This window comes from Gymnoscopelus braueri, assembly GCF_963280865.1.
Source record: "Gymnoscopelus braueri genome assembly, chromosome: 20".
Taxonomy (NCBI): domain Eukaryota; kingdom Metazoa; phylum Chordata; class Actinopteri; order Myctophiformes; family Myctophidae; genus Gymnoscopelus; species Gymnoscopelus braueri.
In genome coordinates, this window is record NC_137622.1 from 9133254 (window position 1) to 9160760 (window position 27507).

At 41.9% G+C, this 27507-nt stretch overlaps 2 protein-coding genes across 2 annotated transcripts in view; one reads left to right on the forward strand and one right to left on the reverse strand.

The window, feature by feature from the left end:
- The window catches only part of tenm1 (teneurin transmembrane protein 1), a gene marked incomplete at its 5' end in the record, with an annotated part of 375941 nt that overhangs the window by 324466 nt on the left and 23968 nt on the right, over nucleotides 1-27507 (forward strand). Inside the window, 5 exons of the mRNA XM_080416925.1 lie at nucleotides 2703-2875; nucleotides 10924-11168; nucleotides 13472-13765; nucleotides 15854-16101; nucleotides 16960-17102. Coding sequence (XP_080273051.1) covers nucleotides 2703-2875; nucleotides 10924-11168; nucleotides 13472-13765; nucleotides 15854-16101; nucleotides 16960-17102 — 1103 coding nt within the window. The remainder of the gene's footprint in view (nucleotides 1-2702; nucleotides 2876-10923; nucleotides 11169-13471; nucleotides 13766-15853; nucleotides 16102-16959; nucleotides 17103-27507) is intronic.
- The window catches only part of apool (apolipoprotein O-like), a 333585-nt gene that overhangs the window by 214619 nt on the left and 91459 nt on the right, over nucleotides 1-27507 (reverse strand). The window lies entirely within an intron of this gene.

The following is a 27507-nucleotide window of genomic DNA, read 5'->3' on the forward strand; positions in this document are numbered from 1 at the left end:
CAATGTACATCAGACATATTGGATAGAAATTGGGCCCCTTCCTTCCTTCCAAGTGTCCATTACAATCAGTGCAATGCCAATCAAATAAAGTGTCCGTTTCAATCAGTGCAATGTGAAAGGAAAGTGACAGTGTTCACAGTGCAATCAGTACAATAACCATGGCCCTAAGTAGTGTCATTAGAGGTCAGAGTCCTTGATACATCTATTATTCCAAGTGATGTTACAGTTGACCTGGAAACCTGAGCGACCATTGTGTGTCTCGTTGTAAATCCTCATAGCTACCTGCACAAAGGTCATGCCGAGTCTCACACAGTTCCACCCCGGGGAGTAGTGATGGGTCGACAAATAAAAATAACTTTACATTATATATTGTAGTAATTTATTACTTCTAAACATTATATTACAAAGAATATGGTGCAATTAGATGGTGAATGACAGTGCTGTGTTTCTGTGCAGACTGTGCAGTCAGGTCAGTGGGATCAGATGCACACAGTTGCATGCATATACGGTAGTAGCCCATACGCTCCGCCGGGACCGGAAGCGCTACTGAACGTGAACGAAATCGTTCGTTCACGGAAATGAACGTTTTTTTTCCCACCACTACCGGGGAGGTGAATCTGTTGTTTCCTCTCCTGCTCAGATGCCCCACTATATATAGGTGGAGGGGGTGGGAGGGGTTCTCCATGAAGAAGGTGCGTACAGCGAGGAGGCATCCAGCTTCCTCGCTGTATGCACATCCTCCACCTCCAGTGAGGTCCCCACAAACGGAGCCCGCCTTCCTCACCAGCCTGTTTAGGTTGTTAGTGTCACCTTCACAAATGATGCTAACGAGAAGGCTCTGTTTCATTCATTGTAGCACTGTGGTTCTCAAACTTTTACATTTTAAGGACCCCCATAACTCTGAGGGTGTACAAATGGAACTCTGAGGGTGTACAAATGGAACTCTGAGGGTGTACAAATGGAACTCTGAGGGTGTACAAATGGAATGGAATGGTTCCATTTGTACACTCTCAGAGTTACACATCCGTAAGGGGCCATTTGGAACCCCCTCAAGGAACCATGAGGGTCCCTGAACCACACTTTGAGACCCAATATATATCAGCAGCACCCTCACTCTGTTTGCCCAGAATGGAATAGCCTGGTTCCAGACGAGCCTGCCATTGCAAAGAATAATTGCCCTCGGCATATTGTCTGGCCACGCGAGGCTAAGAATGGAACACAACCTTAATTAGCATCATTGGTAAAACCTGTGAAGGAAGTTAGACATTTTTCCCAATATTGCTGCTGTGCATATACAGTACGGTTGCCTTTTATGAGAAAACCCAAGTTGGTTTAGGATTAGGCCTTTAAATCTTAGGTTTAGGGGTTGGGGTTGGAGCTATGCCTGATTTACACTTAGTTCCGCACCGGTGTCATGCACCGGCGTGTGTGTGTGTGTGTGTGTGTGTGTGTGTGTGTGTGTGTGTGTGTGTGTGTGTGTGTGTGTGTCTTTGCAGATGGATGTGAGTGAGACATGGTGTGAGTTGTGTGAGTGCCATCTGGTGGCGAGATGTGTGTCGGCATCACATATATAGCTGGAGGCAGAGACCATCTTCACTCTATCATTCCTCTACTGACAGATTAGCCCAGGCACTTCCCTGCAACTAGTATTTACACACACACACACACACACACACACACCGGCCTGGATTATTCAGCGCTGGCAGCCCGGTCTCTGTCTCAAATTCCACAGCTGGATAATTACGTGTATAAATCACCTGTGACACTTCCTCTGTGCCACCATGAGAAAGAGAACCAAAGATAGTGTCCTTGTGTGTGTGTGTGTGTGTGTGTGTGTGTGTGTGTGTGTGTGTGTGTGTGTGTGTGTGTGTGTGTGTGTGTGTGTGTGTGTGTGTGTGTGTGTGTGTGTGTGTGTGTGTGTGTGTGTGTGTGTGTGTGTGTGTGTGTGTGTGTGTATTAATGCACCTCTGTGTCCATTTGAGCACACATACGATTACAACACGTCCCTCCCCTCCAGTGAGTTGACAGTAACAAAGTACATTTACTTCAGTATTGTGCTTAAGTAATAATGATAAAAGAGCATCTGTACTTTACTGTACTTTAGTATTTGCATTTTTGGATACTTGTGACTTTCACTCCACTACAGTACATTTCAAAGACAAATATTGTACTTTTGACTTTTGACTACTTAAAGGGATAGTACACCCCCAAATGTCATTTTTTTCTATCGTTTACTCACCCCATGTAGCCTTGAATTCATGGAGATTTTGTGTGATCAATTATTGGCTTAGGAATGCGACAAAAACTAACAAATCTCCATGAATTCTAGGCTTCATGGAATGTGTAATTGATAAAAAAAATAAGTAATGTTTTGGGTGAACTATCCCTTTAAGACCTTTTTCAAATAGTGAAAACAGTCAAGCCACACCTACATTTCAATACAGCAATGCATTGACTTAAAATAATTTTTTACTTGTAAAACTTGAACTTTTGAATTCTCAAGTATTTCTAAAAACATGTACTTTTGAATTCTAAGCATTTGTTTTCTTTTAAAAGCAAAGTACTCCAGTACTTTAACTCTAAGTCCACATTTGACAGAGCAACTTTCACTTGTAGAGGGGTAATATTTGAGCAGGAGTATTTCTACTTTGGGGGTTGAGTACTTTGTGGGTTGAGTAGCCTAATATCTGTCCACCCTGCAGGTACAACAGCGAGGGTCACGTGACCAACGTCACCCTGCCCACCGGCGAGGTGAGCGGTTACCACGGCAACCTGGAGCGCTGGTCTCGGGTGGAGGTGGACGCGCCCGGCCGCGCCAACTTCGTCACCAGCACCAACCTGTCTGCCAGCGACACCATCTACACCTTCAAACAGGGTAGGAGGCACTGTTGATTCTGACAGCAAATTTTGATTTCGTTTTTTTTTGGTCTTTTTGTCATATTTTAGTCACCTGAAAAGTTTTTGTTTTAGTCTAGTTTTAGTCGACTAAATATCATACGATTTTAGTCGACTGAATCTACAGTTGATTTTGTTGACAAAAATGTATTTTGGCAGTGCCTTGATGGCGTCGTAATGGCTGATTTTACACTTGGTTGCATGCTGAAAATAGCCGATCTACAAGCTACTATCTTGTATCTTGTAGATCTGCTATTTTCAGAGCGCAACCAAACCTAAAATGACTTTTCTTTTACTTCCACTGAATCTCCTCTCCACTAGTCCCTCCCTAACATTTTAGTCTAGTTTTTATTTGTTGATGAAATTGTCAATATATTTAGTCTTAATTTTATCATTTTTATATAGTTTTTGTCAGTGAAAAAGTCAGTGTAAATTAGGAGGACGTCATCAGGAAATGACACGCACAATTCGAAACATACAGCGGTTCTCAACCTTTTCTGAATCAGGGCCCACTTGAGAATCTCAAAGGCGATCTCGGCCCACCCATCTGACCACTTAACACGGCAGCCGAAAGGCTGTTAAGTGGTCAGATATGGGTGGGCCTCATGCATTTTCAGAGCGTATAATTTTTGTTTGGTTTGTTCGGGTTTTTGGGCATGGTAATTGTTTGGGCCGGGCCCTGTTAGGTCTGGTGACGCCAACCTCCTTGAGGTCCCCAAGTACCGTACCTGGGGCGATAGAGATTTAGCTTTTGCTACCCCAACCCTGTGGAATGCACTCCCCAATACTCTCAGAGAAGCCAACCCACCCTCCAAACCTTTAAAACTGCTCTCAAAACTCACCTCTTCAATATGGCTTTCCACCCCCCCCCCCTTTCTCGTCATTCCACTGTTTTTATTGATTTTATTCCATCCAGCCTTTTCTTAGTAATTATTTCCTAACAAAGTTGTTATTTTGTTGTTTTCTCCTCCCCCTCATGTAAAGTGTCTTTGGGTAGCCTACTTAGAAAAGCTCTATTTTAAAAAAAAACTGTACTGTATGAATAATGTAGGATGGGCATTTTTCTTGTACAGTGTACAAAGAATGGAACAAAGATGGACAAAGATTGGAACCAAACGGACCTGTAAGGTTCCAACTCTCAAGGTCCTTACACACCGGGGCGATTTTTTTCATGCGAATAATACGCTTTTTTAAAAACCTTATAAAGTCAATGCAAGCTTCCACATCAGTTTCGCGGAGCGAAAAAAAGCGGCTTTTAATTATTCGGAACGAGTCCGAATTTTGTGTATATTCGCATATTCGCCGTTGTGTAACCAGCTGATTCAGACAATATAGAGCATCACCAAACCCAGTACTGTTTGTTTTTTTAATAAAAATGTCAACTTCCTGTTGATTTTACTATTTGAAGATCTGGATCCGCGGATCCAGTCCAGGTTTTCTACTTTTCTACTATTTTTATAAAAAAAAAAAAACACATAGGTTTGGTGATGTTCTATATTGTCTGAATCAACTTTGTTTGCGTTCGTTTACGTGCTAAAATAGTGACTTTGAGAGCTGTTTTACCGTACAATGTAAGTCAATGGGGAGCATATTTTGAATTATCAATTTCTAATCAATGGAGCAATTATTTTTTATTTCTTGCCCACCTTTGGAGTTACATCATGGCAAGGTAACTACAACACCCAAACCTCTACCAAAGTGGTCTTGCCCTTTAAATGAAAGGGACACTTTACTGGACAGCATTGTTAACCCAAATCCCATTGTTCTGATTGTTATAAATTCAAGCTATATTACTAAGGTGAGGAGATCTTATTCATAATATAATGTCTTTAGAGCTTGCCTTCTTGTGTGGAATTGTCCACACAATGGTGTAAAAAAAATAACATTTTCCACCGTTTCCGGTTTCTACCCGACCGCAACAATAATATATATATATATATATATATTTATTTATTTTTTGTCCACACTATATCTATGATCTCCCCCAAGTCCCCATATGTGGGCCATATATAGGTTCAAAATGGTCAAAGTTTCCCTTTAACATGGAGGGTTTTCCCGTGCAGTAGGACGTGCAACACGTGCACGCAGACACACTAACTGTAATGATGCCCCCATGCATCATCATCAGCCATGCATCATCTGGTTCACCTCCAGGACCACCCAACTCTCCTCCACCACTCTGCCCCGGGGGGCTGGCTATGACTCATCCATGGATGACAACCTGTGTGTGTGTGTGTGTGTGTGTGTGTGTGTGTGTGTGTGTGTGTGTGTGTGTGTGTGTGTGTGTGTGTGTGTGTGTGTGTGTGTGTGTGTGTGTGTGTGTGTGTGTGTGTGTGTGTGTGTGTGTGTGTGTGTGCGCGCGCGCGCGCCCAGGCTCCTACTTTGAATGGAAAACCCATAGTCAACATACTACACAGATGGGTATAGATGGGAAGGTCAGGCATTAAGGGTGAAATGATGCTAAAACATTGATGTCCAGCCCACTGCAGTAGCAGGTATAAGCTGTACTGCTGTAGTCCAGGTCAGATATAGACTCGGGCGGTCTCTAAACGCTTCTCGCTCAATACTGATGGCTCCCAGGTTCCACCGCTAAAACGAGGCGTAAAGTTGGAGAGTTATGTTAGAAAAAAATAAACCTGCATTGCAGAACCAATACAAATTCTTGGGGCAGCGTTGGGATTGGTTTTGGGGCGTAGACTTGTTAGCAGCTGTTCTACCAACTACCTTGAATTTCGTCTCTGTCGGTTTGGAAACCTCATATGTCCAAAACTGTTACTTTTCGGGATTCATATAAATAAATAAATAGCAGATCTACAAGCTTCTTCTATGAGCTTGCGGATCTGCTATTGTTGATGCTTTTGTCTGACGCTTGTGGTATGATCAAGTAGGGTATTAATTTACGAAAAAACACAAACAGTTCAGAATATGGAGATAAGAGGTTTCTGTCTCGAACAGCAACGATTTAGAAGTACCCATATGTATCGTTAAGGCGAAGATCTGCGATTATCTGGCAACACAAGACAAGCTAGATACACCACTGTCAGGCAGAAACCACTGTCAGGTAGAAACCTTGTATCTCCATATTTCATCTTTTAGTGTTTCTTTGTTTTTTTCATAAATGAATGCCGCAATTTTTTTAACATTTTGATTTTTTGGCTATAATGATATGCCCAAAATAGGGACACCAAGTGGTAAAGTGTGTCTGTGGGTTTTATACATATTTAACCAATGAAAAGTATTAACTATAGATTGTGACTAAATCCAGGTTATTCTCTTAAATTTTCAGAAAAGTAACGGTTTTGGATATTTTGGGTTTCAGTTGTTTTTTTCCCATCTGTCCGTCCGTTCATCCATCCATCCATCCATCCATCCATCCATCCAACACTTAACTCTGTTCACATTCATGCTCCCGTGAAATGAACCCTATGGGTTTGACGACCCCATGACCTGTGTTCTAGCACCACCCGTAAGCCAAAGTATCCACTTTACAGAATGTAATTGACAGATTACAGGATGTACAGTACCTTACTGATTTTAGTGACACTAGCACCATCCGTAGGCCAAAACTATCAGCTTGTTTTAAAGGCACTTTGCAGGTTTACTTTTATGTTATTGTTAACAGCAAGTGTTAATCCTTCATTGCATGATGTGCAATATACCCCCTCCCAATTCTGCAATTAATAAAACATGTTTGACACTTATTGTTCATTTTGAGCCCTACTAGAGAACTTGTGTTTCAATGCACTTTTGGTCCAGATGTGTGTAAGAAGAAGCATGGCCTCTAGGGGGAGCACTAGCAGGGCATTTAGACTCATTAGGCATTAGTTTCATTCTTCATTGTATGCTAGACAGACAGACAGACAGACAGACAGACAGACAGACAGACAGACAGACAGACAGACAGACAGACAGACAGACAGACAGACAGGTTAGGTACTTTAGGAAGGTAGGTAGATATACAGGCAGACAGACAAATGAGACTTGACAGATGGACGAATTGGAAAACAACAAAAAATGTTCTTTTTTGGGGAGGTTATAGTGTTCAGAGAAGAATAGCAAAATGAAGAGAGAGGGAGAGAGTGAAAATGGAGTGGAGAGGCTGCTTATGAGAACGGTTTGCTCATGTCATCTCTTTAATTGCTTTCTAGCGCTTGTCACCATGACAGGGCTGCAGGGAGAGGAAAGCTGGTCCAACACACACACACACACACACACACACACACACACACACACACACACACACACACACACACACACACACACACACACACACACACACACACACACACACACACCAGCATACTGTTATGACAAAGCTGCAGGGAAAGGAAAAACTGATTTCACACACACACACACACACACACACACACACACACACACACACACACACACACACACACACACACACACACACACACACACACACACACGTTTGTATCACTGTACTTGTGAGGACATCACAATTTTAGGACAGCATTGAAAATAGCGGAAAAATAACCACAACAAAAAACTAGCAGTTCTACAAACTCACAACATGTGACGCATTGTGAGCTTGTAGATCAGCTATTTGTCTTTGCGTGACATCGCCCCCCAACCTGAATATTTTCCTAATTGTAAGCTGAACTCCCCAAATTAAATTTTTAACCATAAAACATTAATTTCTCTTGTGAGGACCATGGAAAATGGTCCTCACAATGTCTATTCCTCAAATTATGGTGACATGTCACAAGCTGTGATGGAAAGTAGCTAAGTACATTTACTCAAGTACTGTACTTAGGTACAATTTTGAGGTATGTCTTTACTGGAGTATTTCAAGTTTGCAGAACTTTTACTTCTACTCCACTACATCTCAGTCACTAGTTACTTTGTAGATTTTGATTATTATCACAAAACATACATTAACCACTTCAGCCCTATATACATTTCGGCCATTTGAAAACAGCAGATCTACAAGCTCACAATATGCGGCGCATTGTGAGCTTGATCTGCCATTTTCAAAAGATTGTTATACATTTATACATTTGAAACTCGTGAAATGGGACATTCTGCATAATGAGTACTTTCTACTTTTGGTACTTTAAGTACATTTTGACACCAATACTTTCGTACTTATACTCAAGTAAATTTTGAATTCCGGACTTTTACTTGTAACAGAGTATTTTCTACATTGCAGTATCGATACTTTTACTTCAGTAAAAAAATTGAGTGCTTTTTCCACCACTGCTCACAAGTATACTAATACTAGTGTACGCACACGCGCACACACACACACACACACACACACACACACACACACACACACACACACACACACACACACACACACACTCACTCACAGACGCATTTATGACAGAGCTGCAGGGAAGTAGTTAGAATGAGCACCTATCCAGCTTGTCCTCCCACGCCTCCACAGCCCACTGTGTATAAATTCACGGCGGTCTGTGTCTCCGTTCCTCCGAGGCATCGGTGCCCACACACACACACACACACACACACACACACACACACACACACACACACACACACACACACACACACACACACACACAAACAATGACCTTTTACACATTTCCATCTGCATGCTGCAAAAATGTAATTTACTCCTGACACTGATGAGCTTTTTTTTATATGATGAAAAGGTTTTTAATGTACTTTTTGTGTGTGTGTGTGTGTTTTAGTTTTTCGCCTTTGTCGTGCAGAAACCTCTTATCTCCATATTCTAACTTTTTGTGTTTTTTCGTAAATTAACGCCGTATACTTTATCATACCAGTGTTAATTCTGTTGACTAAGACTAAAAGACTAAGAATTGCTAAAAATAAGTTGATATTTAGTTGACTAAGACTAGACTAAGACTACAATTTCAGAAGACTGAAATAGGACTAAAACTAAATGGTGTTATTCAAAAGACTAAAGGTCCTTACACACCGTCCTTTTTTCATGCGAATAATACGTTTTTTAAAAAAAACCTTATAAAGTCAATGCAAGCATACATGGAGCGAAAAAGCAAAGCAAAAAAGCGTCTTTTAATTATTCGGAACGAGTCCGAATTTTGCGTATATTCGCATATTCGCCGTTTTTTTGTTGCTGTTTTTGAATTTGAATCCTGAAAGTATAACAGTTTTCATAAGAGGTTTCCACCCCCGACAGAGACGTTTTGTTCATTACTGATAGAGAGAATGCAGATGAATAATAGCAATATACTGTAGAGGCACGCGCACGGCCAGCGCGAGTGTGTGTGTGTGTGTGTGTGTTTCCCTTGACACCTCAGTCAGAGCAGAAACAACACCTAGGTGTTCTGCATGCAGGCGACAGGCTTTTTTTTTTAGAAAAAAACGAAACAACCCGCTATGTGGCAAACTGTTGCAAGAAGAGTGTGAGGAGCTTGAGGGAGCAGCTGCTGCTGCAGCACACAATGGAACTGGACTCCCGAGAGAGTACAAAATGTGACCAAATGGACCCATAGACAGTGGTGGAAAAAGTACTCCATTTTTTTTTACTTAAGTAAAAGGATCAATACCACAATGTAGAAATACTCTGTTACACAGAAAAGTCCGGTATTCAAAATGTACAAAAGTACAAAAGTGTTGGTATCAAAATATTCCTTAAGTACAAAGGTAAAAGTACTCATTATGCAGAATGTCCCATTTCACAAGCTTTCAAATGTATGAAATGTATACAAATATTTTCAAAGGGCCGAAATGTATATAGGGCTGAAGTGGTTAATGTATGTTTTGTAATAATAATCAAAGTCTACAATGTAACCAGTAACTAAGTTTTTAAATATGTAGTGGAGTAGAAGTAAAAGTACATAAAATGTAAAATACTCCAGTAAAGTAAAAATACCTCATAATTTTACTTAAGTACAGTACTTGAGTAAATGTACTTTCATGGGAGCATGTAATCTAACACCACTGCCCGTAAATGTCCATTTGGGTAGATTTCGTACACACTCAGAGTTGTAAATGATTTTAAATCAACATAATAATTTGACGTTGATTGATTGATTGAATATTAATGATGAATTCTTTAAAGTTACAGACAGCAGTACAAGGAGTTAAAAAGACACACACAAAATGCCAGAGGCTTGTGTCCATGGTGGTCCATTAAACATGCAACACTCAAACAACTGGACAAAACAACAACAGTGACACAGACAACGTGACAAAATAAAAAATTCAAAAATATATACAGTTATAAGCAATTCATGATGTTACTGTGCAGCCTCCGTCCATTCCTCCCTCTCTCTCTCTCTCTCTCTCTCTCTCTCTCTCTCTCTCTCTCTCTCTCTCTCTCTCTCTCTCTCTCTCTCTCTCTCTCGTGTCCGTTTGTCACATATCATTGTTGTCGTGGTGGAAACCTCATGTCTAAAACTGTTACTTTTTCAGGATAAAAAGAGAAGCAGATCTACAAGCTCTGCGACGCGTTTGGAGCTTGCAGCTTAGATCTGCTATTTTTGACACTTTTGTGTGACACTAGCAGGGGCGTAGCCACGGGTGGGCATAGGTAGGCTTGGGCCCACCCATTTGGTTTTTCTGCCCCCCCCCCCCAAAAAAAAAAGATAACTTATTTTGGTTATTTGTATTTTTGATATCATATTCAGCCCTTTTGATAACAGTGTGTTAATAGGTACCCGAAATCCGTCACAAACCTGCGAAAAAAGTATCAAAAAACGCTAATAACTACACATTTTCGTGCGTGCGCGACTCCCTAGGCCCAGCCTCGGCAAAAAACATAAAAAAAGATAAACTAGATAAGAGGTTTTCTTGCTTTGTAGAAAGAAACCACACAGAGACAAACAAACAGTGACCTGTATGGGGCGTTCTGCTGCAACGTATAGAGGTGTCAAACCGTCGCTCTGCGCTTCCTATCATGAGCCACATCTAACGTCCTTTTTGTTTTCTTCTGTTTCTTCTCACACATCTGTCGCTATCATTTTGTGCGTGCACTCTGTGTGTGTGTGTGTGTCTACATCTGTGTCTACATCTGTGTGTGGTGTGTGTGTGATCATGTGCCTGCCGACGCCACAGAGCACGCTCAGAGTTCGTACCGGGTGAGCGCCGACGGCTCGTTCTCCGTGTCCCTGGCGAGCGGCATGGAGCTCTCGCTCAGCACGGAGCCCCTCCTCCCGGGAGCGCCCGGGGGCGGAGTCAGCCCCACGGCCAGCCGCTGCAACATCAGCCTGCCGGGAGACCACGCCCCCAGCCTGATTGAGTGGCGGCAGAGGAAGGAGCAGGCCAAGACCAACTACAGCACCTACGAACGCAGGCTGAGGGTAAAAACCACCTCAGCTTAAAGCTGCACTCTGTAACATTCGTGTTGTTTACCCCTGGGATTTGAACCCGGTGAGCTAATAGAACCTGCCTGCTTGCTTGCTCAGGGGAGAAATTTTATTTTGACCCACAGGCCGTACCACTTGTCAAACCAGACACAGAATCTAAATGTCTCGGTAGAAGAGCAGCAACCTCCCTGATTGTATACGTTATATTTACATACACTAGCACATTGGTTCTCAAAGTGGGGTCCTTGGGGGGGTTCCAGGGGGTCCCCAGAAAAATGGGTTAATATAGCACCACAATAATTGTAACCACTTTAACCTTTTTTACTTTGGCTATTCAAAAATAGCAGATCTACAAGCTCATAGCGTGGCACCAAGTGCCGCGCTATGAGCTTGTATATCTGCTATTTTTGAAAATTTGTGCAAATCTTTGAATATATATATTTTTAAGCGAACATTTGTAACTCAAATCTTTGCTTCTGGGGGTCCCTGGAACTAAATATTTCGAGATGGAGATGGGTCCGCGGCCAAATACATCATTTTGGGGGTCCTTGGCATGAAAAAGTTGGAGAACCACTGCTCTACCATACAGATTGGACAACATATTATAGTACATAGTACAGCTGTAACCTAGCATCCCTATTCTGGGACGGGGAGAGGGGGCCTAGTATAGAGCCCTGGGGGTAAGTGTATAGGGTTTAAGTGGTTAACGTAAACCCAGTTCTAATACAACTACAAACTAAAAGTATGCTAAGCTCAGTTTCAGCTCAGGGTCACGTTAGAAAAAAATATATATATACTGATTTGAGCAAAAATATACTATTATAACAAGGTTGAATTTGACCTCCCCAATGGAATGCATTGCGATTCTATATCGTATAATCATAACTGTTACTTATGTGACAGGTTTTACTTAAAATTGTGGGTGAATCTTGCTGCTAGTCACTAATCACACAATCAATTATAGAATAGGTAATGTAAATATATACATACAGTATACAGTCATTTTTTATTGTAAATATATATTTTTTTATCTCTTCTCTATCTTTATCTTAATGCATTTAATTAAGATAAAGACACATTTCAAACACAAGGATGCGGTTTTAAGAGAGAAAAACTGTTTCAACAGACAGACAGACAGATAGATACTGTAGATAGATACAGTAGCTCCGTTTCTAACAGAACAATACAGTGTTGGGTACAGGGACACCTCAGTGTTAACACAGCTAACCTCAGTAACATCATGTTATTGTGTTAACACCCAGACAACAAGACAGCATTATGCTTCAGCTGAGCTGTGAACGCCGCTCAGTACAGCACTGTTTCACAACTGCTCTTATTATGTCACTTAAGAGTTTATATTTATATTTACACAGTGACTGGCTATGCCACGCTGACCTTTATTTTGTATAATACTCTGCTGTAAACAACCATTATATCCCTTTCCTCTGAGCGCGCACTCATAAAAGCACACGCACACAATTCGGGAACAGAGGCCCGCCACTGAGATTTACATACCGGGTTATAGAGGTATTGGAATGATTAACTAGTAGACGTCATTTGGGGTTAACTGGCGGGTCAAATGACTTGGAACCTGTTGCCGGTACTTTCCCCACCCGCCCCCTCCTTTTCCTCCCTGGCACAGAAAGTAGGCTACACCACGCAAACAGGATATTACATGGGAGAGGGCCAGGTCACCCTGTGTGTATGTGTAACAAATTAATTAATGGTCCCCATGTAGGCCTTGTCTCTGCATTGTTTCCTAATAGAGCCATTCAATGTTAATCTTATTTTTTTAAAAAGCTGGGGTTGCGCCGAATGACGCCATTCATTCATCTCTGAACTAATACATTGTCTTCAAGTCTCTCTTGTGTTGCATGATAATTACACAGCAGCAGAATGTTATTGATTGACCATCTGACTGACTCACTCCTCTCTATCCAATATGACTTCCTCTATCTCTCTCTTTCTCTTTTTCTCTCTCTCTCTCTCTCTCTCTCTCTCTCTCTCTCTCTCTCTCTCTCTCTCTCTCTCTCTCTCTCTCTCTTTCTCTCTCTCTCTCTCTCGTTCTCTTTGCCAAAGCATTAATGGCGTACAGTATAATACATAATAATATTAATAATAATAATAAATATTAAGAACAAATACAGTCTCTCTCTCTGTACCTCTCTCTCCCTCTCTCTCTCTCTCTCTCTCTCTCTCTCTCTCTCTCTCTCTCTCTCTCTCTCTCTCTCTCTCTCTCTCTCTCTCTCGTTCACATGAATGATAATTTCATTGTGTGCTTCTCCGTGGTTCTCCAGGCCCACAACAGGAACCTGCTGTCCATAGACTTTGACCAGAACACGCGCGTGGGGAAGATATACGACGACCACCGCAAGTTCACGCTGCACGTCCAGTACGACCGCCTGGGCCGGCCCGTGGTCTGGTCCCCCGGCAGCAAGTACACCGAGGTCAACATCACCTACTCCTCCGGCGGCCTGCTGTCCTCCATCCACCGCGGGGAGTGGTCCGAGAGGCTGGAGTACGAGAACGAGAGGGTGGTGTCCCGGGCCTGGGTCAACGGCAAGATCTGGAGCTACACATACGTGGACCGGGTGAGCGAGCCCCCACCCAACCTCTACTCCAGTGGTTCTCAACTTGTGGGTCACGAGGGTATTGCAAGTGGGCCCCCAAATAATTGGCAAAACACAAAGACTTTAGTCCTCCTAATATATAACAAAATGAATTATAATTTATTCCTGAAACCCTTGAAAAAAGCGTTTTCATAATGATACCAATAAGAATTAAAAATATGCTATATTAGTTCCATTGATCCAAGTCTAAATCCAATTGGTTGGTAATTAAAATAAACATGCTCTGAAAATGCACACTGTGGCGGCCGTGTTAAGTGGTCAGATGGATGGGTGGTGAACTCTTTCATGATTTTCTCTTGAACATCGTTTTGTTTATTTTGTCATAAACATACAAATCTGTAACAAGACATGTAAAATAAAAATAAGAAATATACATTTATATGTTATTGAAACTCACAAATGTTTGAAAAATAAAGAATAAAGACGAGAGAAAAAGGAAAGAGAGAAGGTCTGAGTAAAATAGTAAAGGAAAAGGAAAGCAAAAGAAAAGGAAGAAGAGAGGGAAGGGAAGGAGGGATAAAGGGGAACCCCGCTGTCTCGCCTAGTGCTCCATCCACTTAGGTGTCCTCGTTAAGCGCCACCTGTAAACTCTCATAATAGTCAAGGAAGGGAGTCCGAATCTCCTTGAACTTTTGAACAGACCCTTTAAGTGTGTATTTGATTTTCTCTAGTTTCAAGAAATACATCTCTTTAATCTGGTAGTGGGCCTTGATCCAAAAAAGGTTGAGAACCACTGCTCTACACCAAATCTTTTCACCACACATTCTACAAGCTCTTAGATGGGCTGCATCTGGGAAGTGTTGGTCCCAGACTAGGGACGCTGGGTTTCATGTGGTTAAAGTTTAAATGAATATGTGAGCGATGAAGCTCAGACCTGCTGTAACCTGAAGCGTGGTATCATATCTCTAAAGCTAACTTCAGATGAAATATTCATCCAGGGTATATTTTTAGTGAGCGAGCTCATTCCTTGTCCAAGCCCAAATGAGAGTACTGGAGTGGAGAGGGAATTCATTTAGAAATTAATAAGGCTTACATGAAATATTAATGTATTAATATTGTACCTCTCGTAGCCTAATATTCAAATTAAAACCTATTTTTGCATAACATATTTTGGTTAGAATAGAGCACATAAAACACTTGAGACATATGACGCATTAAGCCAAAACCTTTTTCAAAGAGGGTCATATTTCAAAATGTGAAAATACCTTAGGGCCGACTGCATCTGTCATAATGTACCTTCGGACCACAATAAAGTCACATACAAATGCATCATTGCAATTTTATTTAACTACAGTGCAATACGAATAGTCTTTTTGTTGTCAGTGTAGTTAAATGTCTCTCTACAAAACCTTTAATAAAATAAAAATGGCCTTTCTTTCACATCTTGAGAATGAAATAACACAAGGAACAGTGAGGAATCGATACAAATCGTTACAATCTACCCCAGGTTAATTGAAAAACACCAAAATTGCAATGTCGGGTCATAAATAAGACATTTTCGGAAGGAAGCTGCAGGCCATAATATAAAATGAGCCCACGGGCCACGATTGGGCCACAAACTGCCAAAGGTCGCTGTCATGGTTTGTTTTGTTTTGGTTCTTTTGTGCCTCCAGTGATTCCTCAGCTGCGAAACAAAACTAAGCCAAAACACTAACAGCTATGTTGAGAATTGAGATTATTTTCTAGTGATTACTTTTTCGACCCTTGGGGGTCCCCGGGCCCCACTTTGAGAACCACTGCCATAAAGAGTGTGAGCTATAGTTCTAATCAGGGTTGCCAGATCTGCTTATTATAATTTGCCCGCAAGATTTTATTTGAAAATAGACGATCTACAAGCTCGCAACGCGTCGCAACGCGTCGCAACGCATCGCGACGCGTTGTGAGCTTGTAGATCGGCTATTTTCAAATAGCTGATGTATATGTTAAAGTGCTCATGTGGCCCATAGTCGCTTCTTTTGGGCTGGTTTTCCTAGACCTGGTTGCTTGTTTCTCTCACAGAATCTGGCAACACTGGTTCTAATCACCATGTTTGTGTGTTGAACTCTGCAGTCCATCATGCTGCTGCTGCACAGCCAGAGACGCTACGTGTTTGAATACGACCCGACGGACCGGCTGGTGGCCGTCACCATGCCCAGCATGGTGCGGCACGGCCTCACGTCCCTGCTGTCCATCGGCTACTACAGGAACATGTACACCCCTCCGGACAGCCAGGGGGCAGCGTTCGTCCAGGACTACAGCCTGGACGGACGGCTGTTCAGGACCCAGTACCTGGGAACTGGACGCAGTGTCATCTACAGGTCAGAGTTCATCATCCATGCGTCAATACATTTGCACACACACACACACACACACACACACACACACACACACACACACACACACACACACACACACGTGTGTGTGCTTGACTGCAAACATGATTATTGCAAACAAATGTTATTAAACGCCATCATCGTTAACACATTCCATGCCAGAGGTTAATCTCATAATGTACTCACCAGTGCCAACGTTTTATTGTTGTTTTTTTGTTTTTTTCACGTCGCCATAGACCTTGTTAAAATCCTTAAGATTGAGCTCTGCACTGTTTGTAAACATCGCCGAGGTCTCCCTGCGTCTACCAGTGAAAACCACGTGTCAAACGGACCTCCATTGTTGTAGTTAGAACGGTTTACGTTAAACAGTGATATGCGAGGAGAAAAAACTATAAGGAGAAAATGGAGTTTCAGTGTGCGCTTTAGAATGGGGGCCGACGGGATCGGCAAAACGGGATCCCGAATAATTCCGCTTCTGGTGGTGTTACAATGAAATGTGCCGTACTTTTTTTTTGAAAAAAATGGAAAAAAAAACACTTCGCGTAGATCTACGCGATTGGCACGTGGCGGCTTTAAATAGGTTCGCGTAGATCTACGCGATTGGCACTCAATGTGTTAACTTTCAGTTAGTTTGACTTATTTATCATTATTTGTTAAACAGTGCTTACAATTAAGTTTTATGTTTTACTTTATGAACAGCCATCAGTGGACTTCAGTTCTCTGCACAATTTAACATTGAAGTCAATCAATTTCACCCTGTCGTCCCTATTTTGGCCATGACATTATAGGCAAATTTTAAATAGACAAATCTTGCTGACATTCTTAATTTGTGTGTGTGTGCAGGTACACGGGTGCAGCGAGGCTCTCTGAGGTGGTGTATGACTCCACCTTGGTCACCTTCACATACGATGACTCGTCAGGCACCGTGAAGACCATTCATCTGACACACAACGGCTTCATCAGCTCCATACGCTATAGACAGACAGGTACACGCGCACACACACACACACACACACACACACAAACACACACACACACACACACACACACACACACACACACACACACACACACACACACACACACACACACACACACACACACACACACACACACACACACACGTTGAGGCTTTTATTTGCGGTGAAATTTCAACCTTGTTTTGAGAAATAATAATAATAACGGGAATTCATTGCACTAAATCAGCGGTTCTAAACCAGTGATCCGGGGACCACCAGTGGTCCTTGGGGGGGTACCAGGGGGTCCCCAACCTAATTAGTTAACATAGCGTCACAATCATTTTAACCACTTAGCTTTGGCTATTCAAAAATAGCAGATCTACAAGCTCGTAGCACGGCACCGAGTGCCGCGCTATGAGCTTGTAGATCTGCTATTTTTGAAAAATCTTGAAAACGTGTGCATATCTTTGAATATATATTATTATTTTTAAAGCGAACATTTTTAACTCAAATCTTTGCTTCTGGGGGTCCCCGGTACAAAACATTTTCAGATGGGGGTCCGCGGCCAAATGTATATCAATTTAGGGGTCCTTGGCAAAGGTTGAAAACCACTGTACTAAATAAACACTCCTTACACCTGACAGGTTGAATTTTCATCCACATGCATGAAAACATGTTATTGGCTTCATGCTCCATTATTATATGAGATAAATGCAGTACAATTAAGAACATTATGAATACAGCAGATGGATAGACCTTTATTGATCCTGTGGGGGGGAATCAGTCGCCAAGAGGCAGCACAGCAGTTAGAGTTACAGACACAGAGTAACAAAAGTACTGTTGGATACAGCAATACAAAGGGAAGAAACAGCACCACCAATAATGAACAACGGTATGCAATAGTATAAACCAGTGGTTTTCAACCCTTTTTATATCAAGGTCCATTATTTATTCTGCATTTGAGCCACGGACCACCATTTGATGAGATTCAGACCCGAAACTTAGAATATTTTGTTATCGTTGGATGCGATTTTGTCCACAATTCCATGCTGTATTGATGTTGGTACCATGGGAGAGGCAAACGTTGATGAAAATAACAATTCTTTAATTAAGTAATTCAGATGTTTAACAATTTAACCCTTGAGAGCGTAAAATGAAACCAAATGTACCCGAAAGGGTCACAGATTTTACGCTCTCAAGAGTTAAAGATCTATAAGGGTCCATTTGGTTACCAACTCTCCATCATTTAGCTGGGGACCACCTGGAACCCCCTCAAGGGCCACTGGTGGTCCCCGGACCACTGTTTGAGAACCACTGGTATACACCTAGCAAATACAACTAGCCTGCACTGTGCAGAATCAAAAACACAAGGCCACAGTGTCATCACAGTATCCCGTCCAAAGCACAACCCAGCAATAGGCAACGTTTATACACACAATTTACCCCGGTACTGTAGCCTGCACTGCAGAACAAAACAACTCCCGTTCACAGTTGTCCATACCATGACTTGCCCTTGCTTAGGCAACAAAAAGAGTCGGTGTCAACCGTGTAAATGCATGTAAATGCATTGTAAAGTATTCCAGCTGCATGTAATGTAATTTTAAAGTAAGAAAAGACACGACAAACCCGTAACAAACCCACATACTAGTACGCTTTCTCCTTCACTCTGTCACTATTGCTGTGCTGAGCCGTAGCATTCCCATGAACCCGGCCAGTGGTGGCTACACTTACACCGTTGACATTGCAAACATACTGTGGTCCCGAATGGCCGCTGTCTGGATATCTCCTAATGGAATGGTTCTCAAACCTTTTTGCGTCGAGGACCCCCAAATTGACACATATTAGCCCACAGACGCCCATTTGAAAAGATATGCCAGGGACTCAACCATTTTAATTTCTTGGGTGTCCCGATCTACACTGTAGTATCATCATCAGTGTTCATTTAACTCTGAGAGTGTACAAATGGAACCAAATGGACCCGTTCGGGTCCATTTGGTTCCATTTGTACACTCTCAGAGTTATACTGTAGACACATAAGGGTCAATTTGGTTCCTAACTATTCATTTGGCTGGGGACCCCCTGGAGCTCCATCAAGGACCCCTGGGGGTCCCCAGACCCCACTTTGTGAACCAATGTCCTAATGGCAGGCAGACTTCACCGCTGCCACCAGCATGGGGCTGTCTTTGAATTCTGTAAAGGAAATGTGTGAAGAAAAAAGGACGTTTTGATGATAACTTACTTTAGTAAAGTAAAGGGACATTGATGTAAATTAAAACATACGTTTATATACAGTAGTGCTGCTGAAATGGAGGTAGAAAAGATCTCTATAGCAGTGTATATCAACCTTTTTTGTGCCAAGGCACACCTGGCATAGCCAAAAGATCCCAGGGCACACCTAGATATACGGTATATATATATATATATATAATTATATGTATATATATATACACACACACACACACTAGGGGTGTGCCGATACACTAATTTCATGAAACAATACGATACGATATTGGGCACACAACTTCGATACGATACGCACTTTTTTATTATGAAATCATATGGGGGAGAAAAAAAGCAAATGCAAACAAATATTTCTGTTTTTGCATTATTCAGACATGCAAACTTGTAGCTTTTCAGCTTCCACTAGCCGTTTTGAATCCAAATAGGGCAATAGTGTGACACCTGACCCGAAAAAAAACAGCATGTTGTTTTTTGTTTTTTTTTTCCTATAAGATATTTTTTCAAACCTTCTTCAAACGGCGCGGCACACCTCAGCAGTAGCCCCGGCCCAAAATTGGGACGTTTGCCAGGGTTGATATACACTGCTCTATAGCACAGTCACTTACAGATGCTCATCTCTGAATATTCCTACTATGTACAGTATGTATGCCACAGTTGATCTCCTGAGATTGAGCTGGAGCTGCTGCCCAGCGTCTCTCATTAACCACAAACTCTCGAGACTCAGTAAACTGGTAACTGGATCTGAGTTGGCTCTGTCCTTGGACCGCTTTTTTTCCCCCCATGTACACCGAATCTGTTGACAAAAGAGCCGATCTGCAAGCTCACAGTGCGACGCGTTGTGTGAGCAATGTGAGGTTGTAGATGCTGCTATCTTTGGGCTAATGTTTCCCACAGAATGTGGATGCTGCAGGTTCAAGTGGTTAAGGCTGTGATTGATGACATGATAAAAAGCTGTGACACAGATTTCATCTGAAACGTTGGCTCTTTGTTTCTTCCCCTTTGAGCTACTCTTACCACTGCACACATCCGGGCCCCTCCTCCTCCTCCTCTACGGGGCCCCTCTTCCTGTATGGGCCCCTAGCTCTTCCTCTCCTTTTTGTCCTTGATCTCTTACTTGCCCCATTCTTACAAACACCAGGTTACTCTTAATCCATTCAATCCGTCAATGCATCAGTGTCATTTTAGATTTATTTGGCTATTCAAAAATAGCAGATATACAAGCTCATGAGCTTGTATATCTGCAATGTTTTTGAAAAATCGTGAACATTTTTGCAAATCTTTGAATATACATATATTTCTCTCTGGGGGATTCTACAAATGTCTTCTAAATCCTAACAGTGGCAGTAAATGACAGTTTCATGTCAATGACCCCCAAAATTATATGTATTTGGTCGCGGACCCCCATCTGAAAATATATTGTTCCAGGGACCCCCCAGAAGCAAAGATTTGAGTTAAAGATGTTCGCTTGAAAAAAAGATATACAGTATATTAAAAGATTTGCACAAATGTTCAAGATTTTTCAAAAACAGCAGATCTACAAGCTCATGGCGCTCAAGCTCAGCGCATATGAGCTTGATCTGCTATTTCTGAATAGCCAAAGTATAACAATGGTTATAGCCAAAATCTAAAATGACACAGATGCGTTCCCGGATTTAATGGGTTAAGATTATAGGTGAATGTGCAAAGAGGTTTTGAACACATGCAGAAGAGATACTGAATTATGGGAAAATGTCTATCAGCTGACACCAAATGCTTCCATTTTGTTTAACATGTTTTACTTCATTGATTTTTTTTTGTCTTTTGTATGGCAATGTGTTTACTGGCTTGTACACAAAAAAAAACAGATTAACGTTTGCATTTTGTGTGAAAGCAATGAGAAATTGCTTACAGTTCTGCATAAGGCATATTGTTGTGCTCATTTAGGTCATGGTCATGTTTAAGTGGACCACACACTTTCATTCAAAGTGACTTAAGGCAGGTACAGACTGCAAGACCTTAAAGTGGTCGGGGGGTCATCTGATCGTTAAGCATAACACACTGCAGGAGTTTATTTCTTGAAATCGGCTGTCATAATATCGTTGTGGTCTTCACAACAGGATTGATCCCCGACAAGGGCTGACACACTGTAGGATAGTTCACTAGGATCTGGATCTCCAGAGTCAGACCCAATACATACATTTGTGTTTATTCCAATTCATTTTAATCGACGTATCCCGTGATATGCCTCTCTCCCTCTCCCCCTCTCCCTCTCTCTCTCTGGCACGTCAAGTGCGCTGAAGTCAGTGACAGCGTTGCCATGTCCGCTTATTATAAGCGACTTTGGGATTGTTTTTCTGTAAAGTTGCTTTTTTGGCCTTGTTTCCTAATATTGTTTGAACCAGTTGTTCTCAAACATGTTCATGGCAAGGCCCCCCAAATTAATAATAATCATTAATTGTCCGCAGAGGCGCATACCTCCCCCTTCTGAAAATATATTGTGCCATAGACCCCCATACAAGATCTGTGTGGATTTGGAAAATATTCCACAAATCCCCCCCCCCCCAATTTCTTCTTTAAAAATAGCCTATCTACAACGTGAGCTTGTAGATCGTCTATTTTCAAGTATCCAATGTATTTGTATATAGGCTTAAAGTGCTCATAGTTGTTGGGCTTGTTTTCACAAACCTGGTTGCTTATTTCTCTCGCAAAATCTGGCAACAATGACACACACACACACACACACACACACATCGCTCGCTCTCTGTGTCTTTCTCTCTCTCTCTATCTCTGTGCAATAGTCTCAAATAAACAGCCCCCTTCGAGCATGCTCACTCACTCTCATTCTGTTTTATAATAATGTTTAACTTAATACAGGACTGTCTGGACGGTAACTATGAGGGGGATCTGTTTGTTGTGGTCAGGTTCCATAGCCACGGTGGCTGTAATGTGCTCTCATTGGCTGTAGCATTCATCTCTTTACAAGGTGGTCGCAGCTCCTTTCATACTGTACGATATTGTCTGCTGTCCTGTCTGGGACAGAGCTGAATATCTAACATGGTAGTTATCTGAAAACGGTCGGAAAGCCGTCGCAGAGCGGATAATCGCGGCCGCATCGTCTCGCGGAACCTTTCACACAGAGCGAGCATTATCTCGCAGATCAAATGCCGATCTGCGTCAGATCGGGAGGTTTTGTCGGCGAGCGCCAAAAAAGGTCGGCGACAGCAATATCGGACCAAATCTCCTGCAATGTGTACGAGCCCTTAGCGAGGAAAAACGTCAAGTTCCTAACGGAAAAATCAGTTAAAGTTGAAGTTAAACTCAAAATAATCCCACGCTGTTGTCATTTCCATAGAACTTAAAAATTGCACATGTGAAAGTTTGCTGCATTAGCCTACGTGTTTCTGTGGTTCATGTTTTTTTGTACTGTAGGAGTGATACCAGATTTTACAGACCGGGTATTTCTGACTTCTCGCCATTACCCGAGATTGTTTCTGTCGTAGCGAATGTGTTTTGGATCGATTGATTGAATACTTTATTAGTCAGAAATGTAAACAGCGCGTAGGTACAGTATTACACTAAAAGGATGACACAAAAAAGTCCTGGGGACTTGTTTCCATTGTGATCCTACTGTATGTGTATTGAATTCATCAACATAGCATAGCATAGAATATTAATACATGTCATCAACAAATACAAACAAATATGTACAACGGATAAAAAGGGACAACTGCAGCAGTGTATGACACCTCCTTTCGAAGGGAAATTCAAATCTACCTCCCTTGTTTGTGCACAAGTGTATGCTTACAGCAGGAGATCTCAGCCTACCTCACTACCGAACTTACTAAATGCCTTAGTGAGGAAAGCACTCTCTGAGTCTTGAAAGGTTGCTTATGTGCATGTAATTCACTCTTGCGAAAACCATGTTGCCATTTATTTTACATAAAATTACTCTATTAGTACAAGTTGTAAAAATTGGTATGCATTGACATTTGGAGTTTCCTGTCAGAAACCATTTGTAATATCATTATGCATTTCAAGAGGTTATCAATTTATGCGTATGCCGGACTGAATAAGAAATACACCCTCGGAAACCAGAAACTGAGGTTGCAATAGTGAAAAGTATAAAAAAAAACGTGTCTGTAAACCTGTATGGTAAATTCCACCATAATTCTTAGCAATTAACTAAAACATTTTTTAATTCACTTTGTGTCCGAAGCAACATTTCAAATTTTTGTATAGTTTTAGTTTTTTTAATTGTCAAATTGAATCCATCTCATTCTATTTCGGTTAACATTTTCCCCCAAAAAACTATATTTTTATTAATGATAATAACACTGATGCAAACAGTGGTATGTGTTAGAAAAACAGAGAGAGGTTGAGTCTATAGGAAAGACACACACAGATACAGTGTACAGTAATTAAAATCTACCTTTATACTGTTTGCCCACTTCGATAGAAACTAAAACTGAAACACACACACACACACACACACACACACACACACACACACACACACACACACACACACACACACACACACACACACACACACAAACACACACACAGGCACACACGCACACACGCACACGTTTTATGATGATTACATCAAGTAAAAAATATAGACAAACACGCAGAATAGATTGAAGCATTACTGCTTTGCTTTGATAAGAATGCATCACCACACAATAGACTTGTTTTCTTTGCGAAGGAGCGCATTGTGGAGTCCGTCGTTTGGGTTTGAGTCAGCAGAGCAGTCGTTAGATCAGAGATTGCTAAGGTGTGAAGACAGCTTAGCTTCTTCAGCGCTGCAGGAGGCTGTGGTCTACCACCGACGTCAATATGAGACCACCATCCTCCCATGCATTCAGCAAAGCCCCCAACAATGCTCCAAGTAAACATCACATGTGTGATTCAATGGCACGTGTGTGTGTGTGTGTGTGTGTGTGTGTGTGTGTGTGTGTGTGTGTGTGTGTGTGTGTGGGTGTGTGGGTGGGTGGGCGGGCGGGCGCGCGTCTGTGTGTTCCGTTTTGCAGTCTTTCGTTCATCGTACCGCTGTTACAACTGGCACTATCATTTTATGTATATATGACTGTGTGCCCACACTCACACATTTGCCCACACATTTCATACATAATTGATATCTGCTGCTAAGTGGTGTCTCGCACTTTCACGCAAGAGACTGAGATACTCTGCCTTTATTTTTATTTTTACTCACCTTATGCATATTTGATGTTGTTGTTTTGTTATTTGACACTTAATTTTTTCTTATGGTTATCTATTTTGTAACTGCAATTGGTAGGAGCTTTGTACAGAAAAGAACTTCACCCATTCTTGTACACCTTAAACTTGTGATGTGACAATAAACTTTAAGTTGGCGGTGTGTGTGTGTGCGCAGGTGTGTGCGTGCGTGTGTGCGCGCGTGTGTGTGTGTGTGTGTGTGTGGCTGCTCTACTAAGAGCAGGGGTCTTTTTCAGGCCAAGGGACTAAGGCTAACACATGGTTCACACCTAGCCTGGTAAACCACCTCCCGTCGCATTTCATTTGATTTCAATGAAATGCGATTTCGGCGACCAGGGTGGTTTACCAGGCTAGTTCATACCAACTGCGATGGTGCTTTTCATGTAAGTAAATGTATAAAAATGTCCAGTAAATGGGTGTGTCAAACGAGTCGGAATCATCCACATCTAGGGTTGCCACATCACCACCGTCTAGTTCAGACCAGCGCAAGTTTCTGACTGGTTTCTGCTTTTTATCGCCACAAACCTCTGTGAAAAGGGCATCAACTTTTTTCACACCATCACAGCGAAGCAAATCATTTGCTCGCCATGTTTGTTTTGCTTGGGCCACATTCAGATTTGAGCATGTTGTTTGGACAGATGCTATAGGCTTGATGTTTACCTGGTATCCTACAGCATTGGTTCTCAAAGTGGGGTCCGGGGACCCCCAGCGGTCCTTGGGGGGGTTACCAGGGGGTAGCGTCGCAATCATTTTAACCATATGTTATACTGGCTATTCAAAAATAGCAGATATACAAGCTCATGCCGTGCTATGAGCTTGTAGATCTGCTATTTTTGAAAAATCCCTGGCACTAAATATTTTTGAGATGGGGGGGGGGGGTCGTCCGAAGCCAAATACATATAATTTTGGGGGTCCTTGACATAAGTTTGAGAACCAATATCCTACAGTAGCTTCTTCTTCTTTGCACCGCTCACCCTGCTGTTTGTGGAGCGCTGAAACACCACGCTCGGCGCTGGAGTAACAATGGAAACAAGCTTTTTTGTGTTATCTTTTAGCTTAACTTAACTGATTGTACTACATGTACTGTTAACAAACTGGCTAAAAAGTATTCAATCAAACAATCAATGGGAAGAGGAATGCCTCATAGAAATGCATGGCTGGAAGGCGCTGACAGCTCAAAAAAACCTTCAATGGACACGGCCATCGACAATTTTATATCAATCTAAAATAAATTATATAGAATAAAAATGAAAAAAAAAAAGTATTTATTGTCTCTTATGTCGTCCCTGGCACATACTCTATTCAGATGGGGGGCCGTGGCCAAATACATATACATTTGTGGGTCCTTGACATGAAAACGTTTCAGAAATACTGGCTTAGGTTATGTGGACATATTAAGAATTTAAAGTGTGTGTATGCACATGCACACCTGCACACTTGCATGTGCCAGTGAGTCATTTAGAAGCTCACCTGTTGAAGACCCCTGCTAAGAGGATTGCAGCTGGTAGGCCTGCTGTATAGGGACTAAGGCTAACACGTAGTTCACACCTAGGCTGGTAAACCACCTCCCGTCGCGGAAATGCGATTTCATTTGATTTCAATGAAATGCGATTTCCGCGACCTGGTTTACCACCAGGCTATAGTTCACATCAACTGCGATGGTGGTTTTCATGTAAGCGTTTGTCCAGTAAATGAGTGTGTCAAACGAGTCAGAATCATCCACATCACCGTCAAGTCTAGTTCAGACCAGCGCAAGTTCTTCAGCGTTTTCTCGCCACAAACCCTTTGTGAAAAGGCATCAATTTTTTTCACACTATCACAGCGAAGCAAATCATTTCCTCGCCATGTTTGTTTTGCTTGGGCCACAAATGTTGAAAACGTATCATTCAGATTTTAGCTTGTTCTTTGGACAGATGCTATAGACTTGATGTTTACCTGGTATCCTACAGCATTGGTTCTCAAAGTGGGGTCCGGGGACCCCCAGGGGTCCTTGGGGGGGGGGTACCAAGGGGTCCCCAGCAAAATAATAATAATATAGTGTCGCAATTATTTTAACCACTTTAACCATTATTTTATACTTTGGCTTTAGATGGGGGGGATCCGAAACTAAATACATATAATTTTGGGGGTCCTTGACATAAAAAAGTTTGAGAACCAATATCCTACAGTAGCGTCTTTGAAACACTGCCTTGTTTTCTTTGCACCGCTCACCCTGCTGTTTGTGGAGCGCTGAAACTCCATGCTCGGCTCTGGAGTAACAATGGAAACAAGCTTTTTTGTGTTATCCTTTTAGCTTAACTTTTGATTGTACTTACATGTACTGTTAACAAACTGGCTAAAAAGTATTCAATCAATCAATGGGAAGAGGAATGCCTCTTTACCATAGAAATGCATGGCAGGAATGTGCTGACAGCTCAAAAAAACCTTCAATGGACACGACCATCGACAATTTTATATCAATCTAAAATAAATTATATAGAATAAAAATGAAATAAAATATGTATTTATTGTCTCTTATGTCGTTCCTGGCACATACTCTATTCAGATGGGGGGCCGTGGCCAAATACATATACATTTGTGGGTCCTTGACATGAAAACGTTTCAGAAATACTGGCTTAGGTTATGTGGACATATTAAGAATTTAAAGTGTGTGTATGCACATGCACACCTGCACACTTGCATGTGCCAGTGAGTCATTTAGAAGCTCACCTGTTGAAGACCCCTGCTAAGAGGATTGCAGCTGGTAGGCCTGCTTGTATAGGGACTAAGGCTAACACGTAGTTCACACCTAGCCTGGTAAACCACCTCCCGTCGCGGAAATCCGATTTCATTTGATTTCAATGAAATGCGATTTCCGCGACCTGGTTTACCACCAGGCTATAGTTCACATCAACTGTGATGGTGGTGTTCATGTAAGCGTTTGTCCAGTAAATGAGTGTGTCAAACGAGTCCGAATCATCCACATCACCGCCAA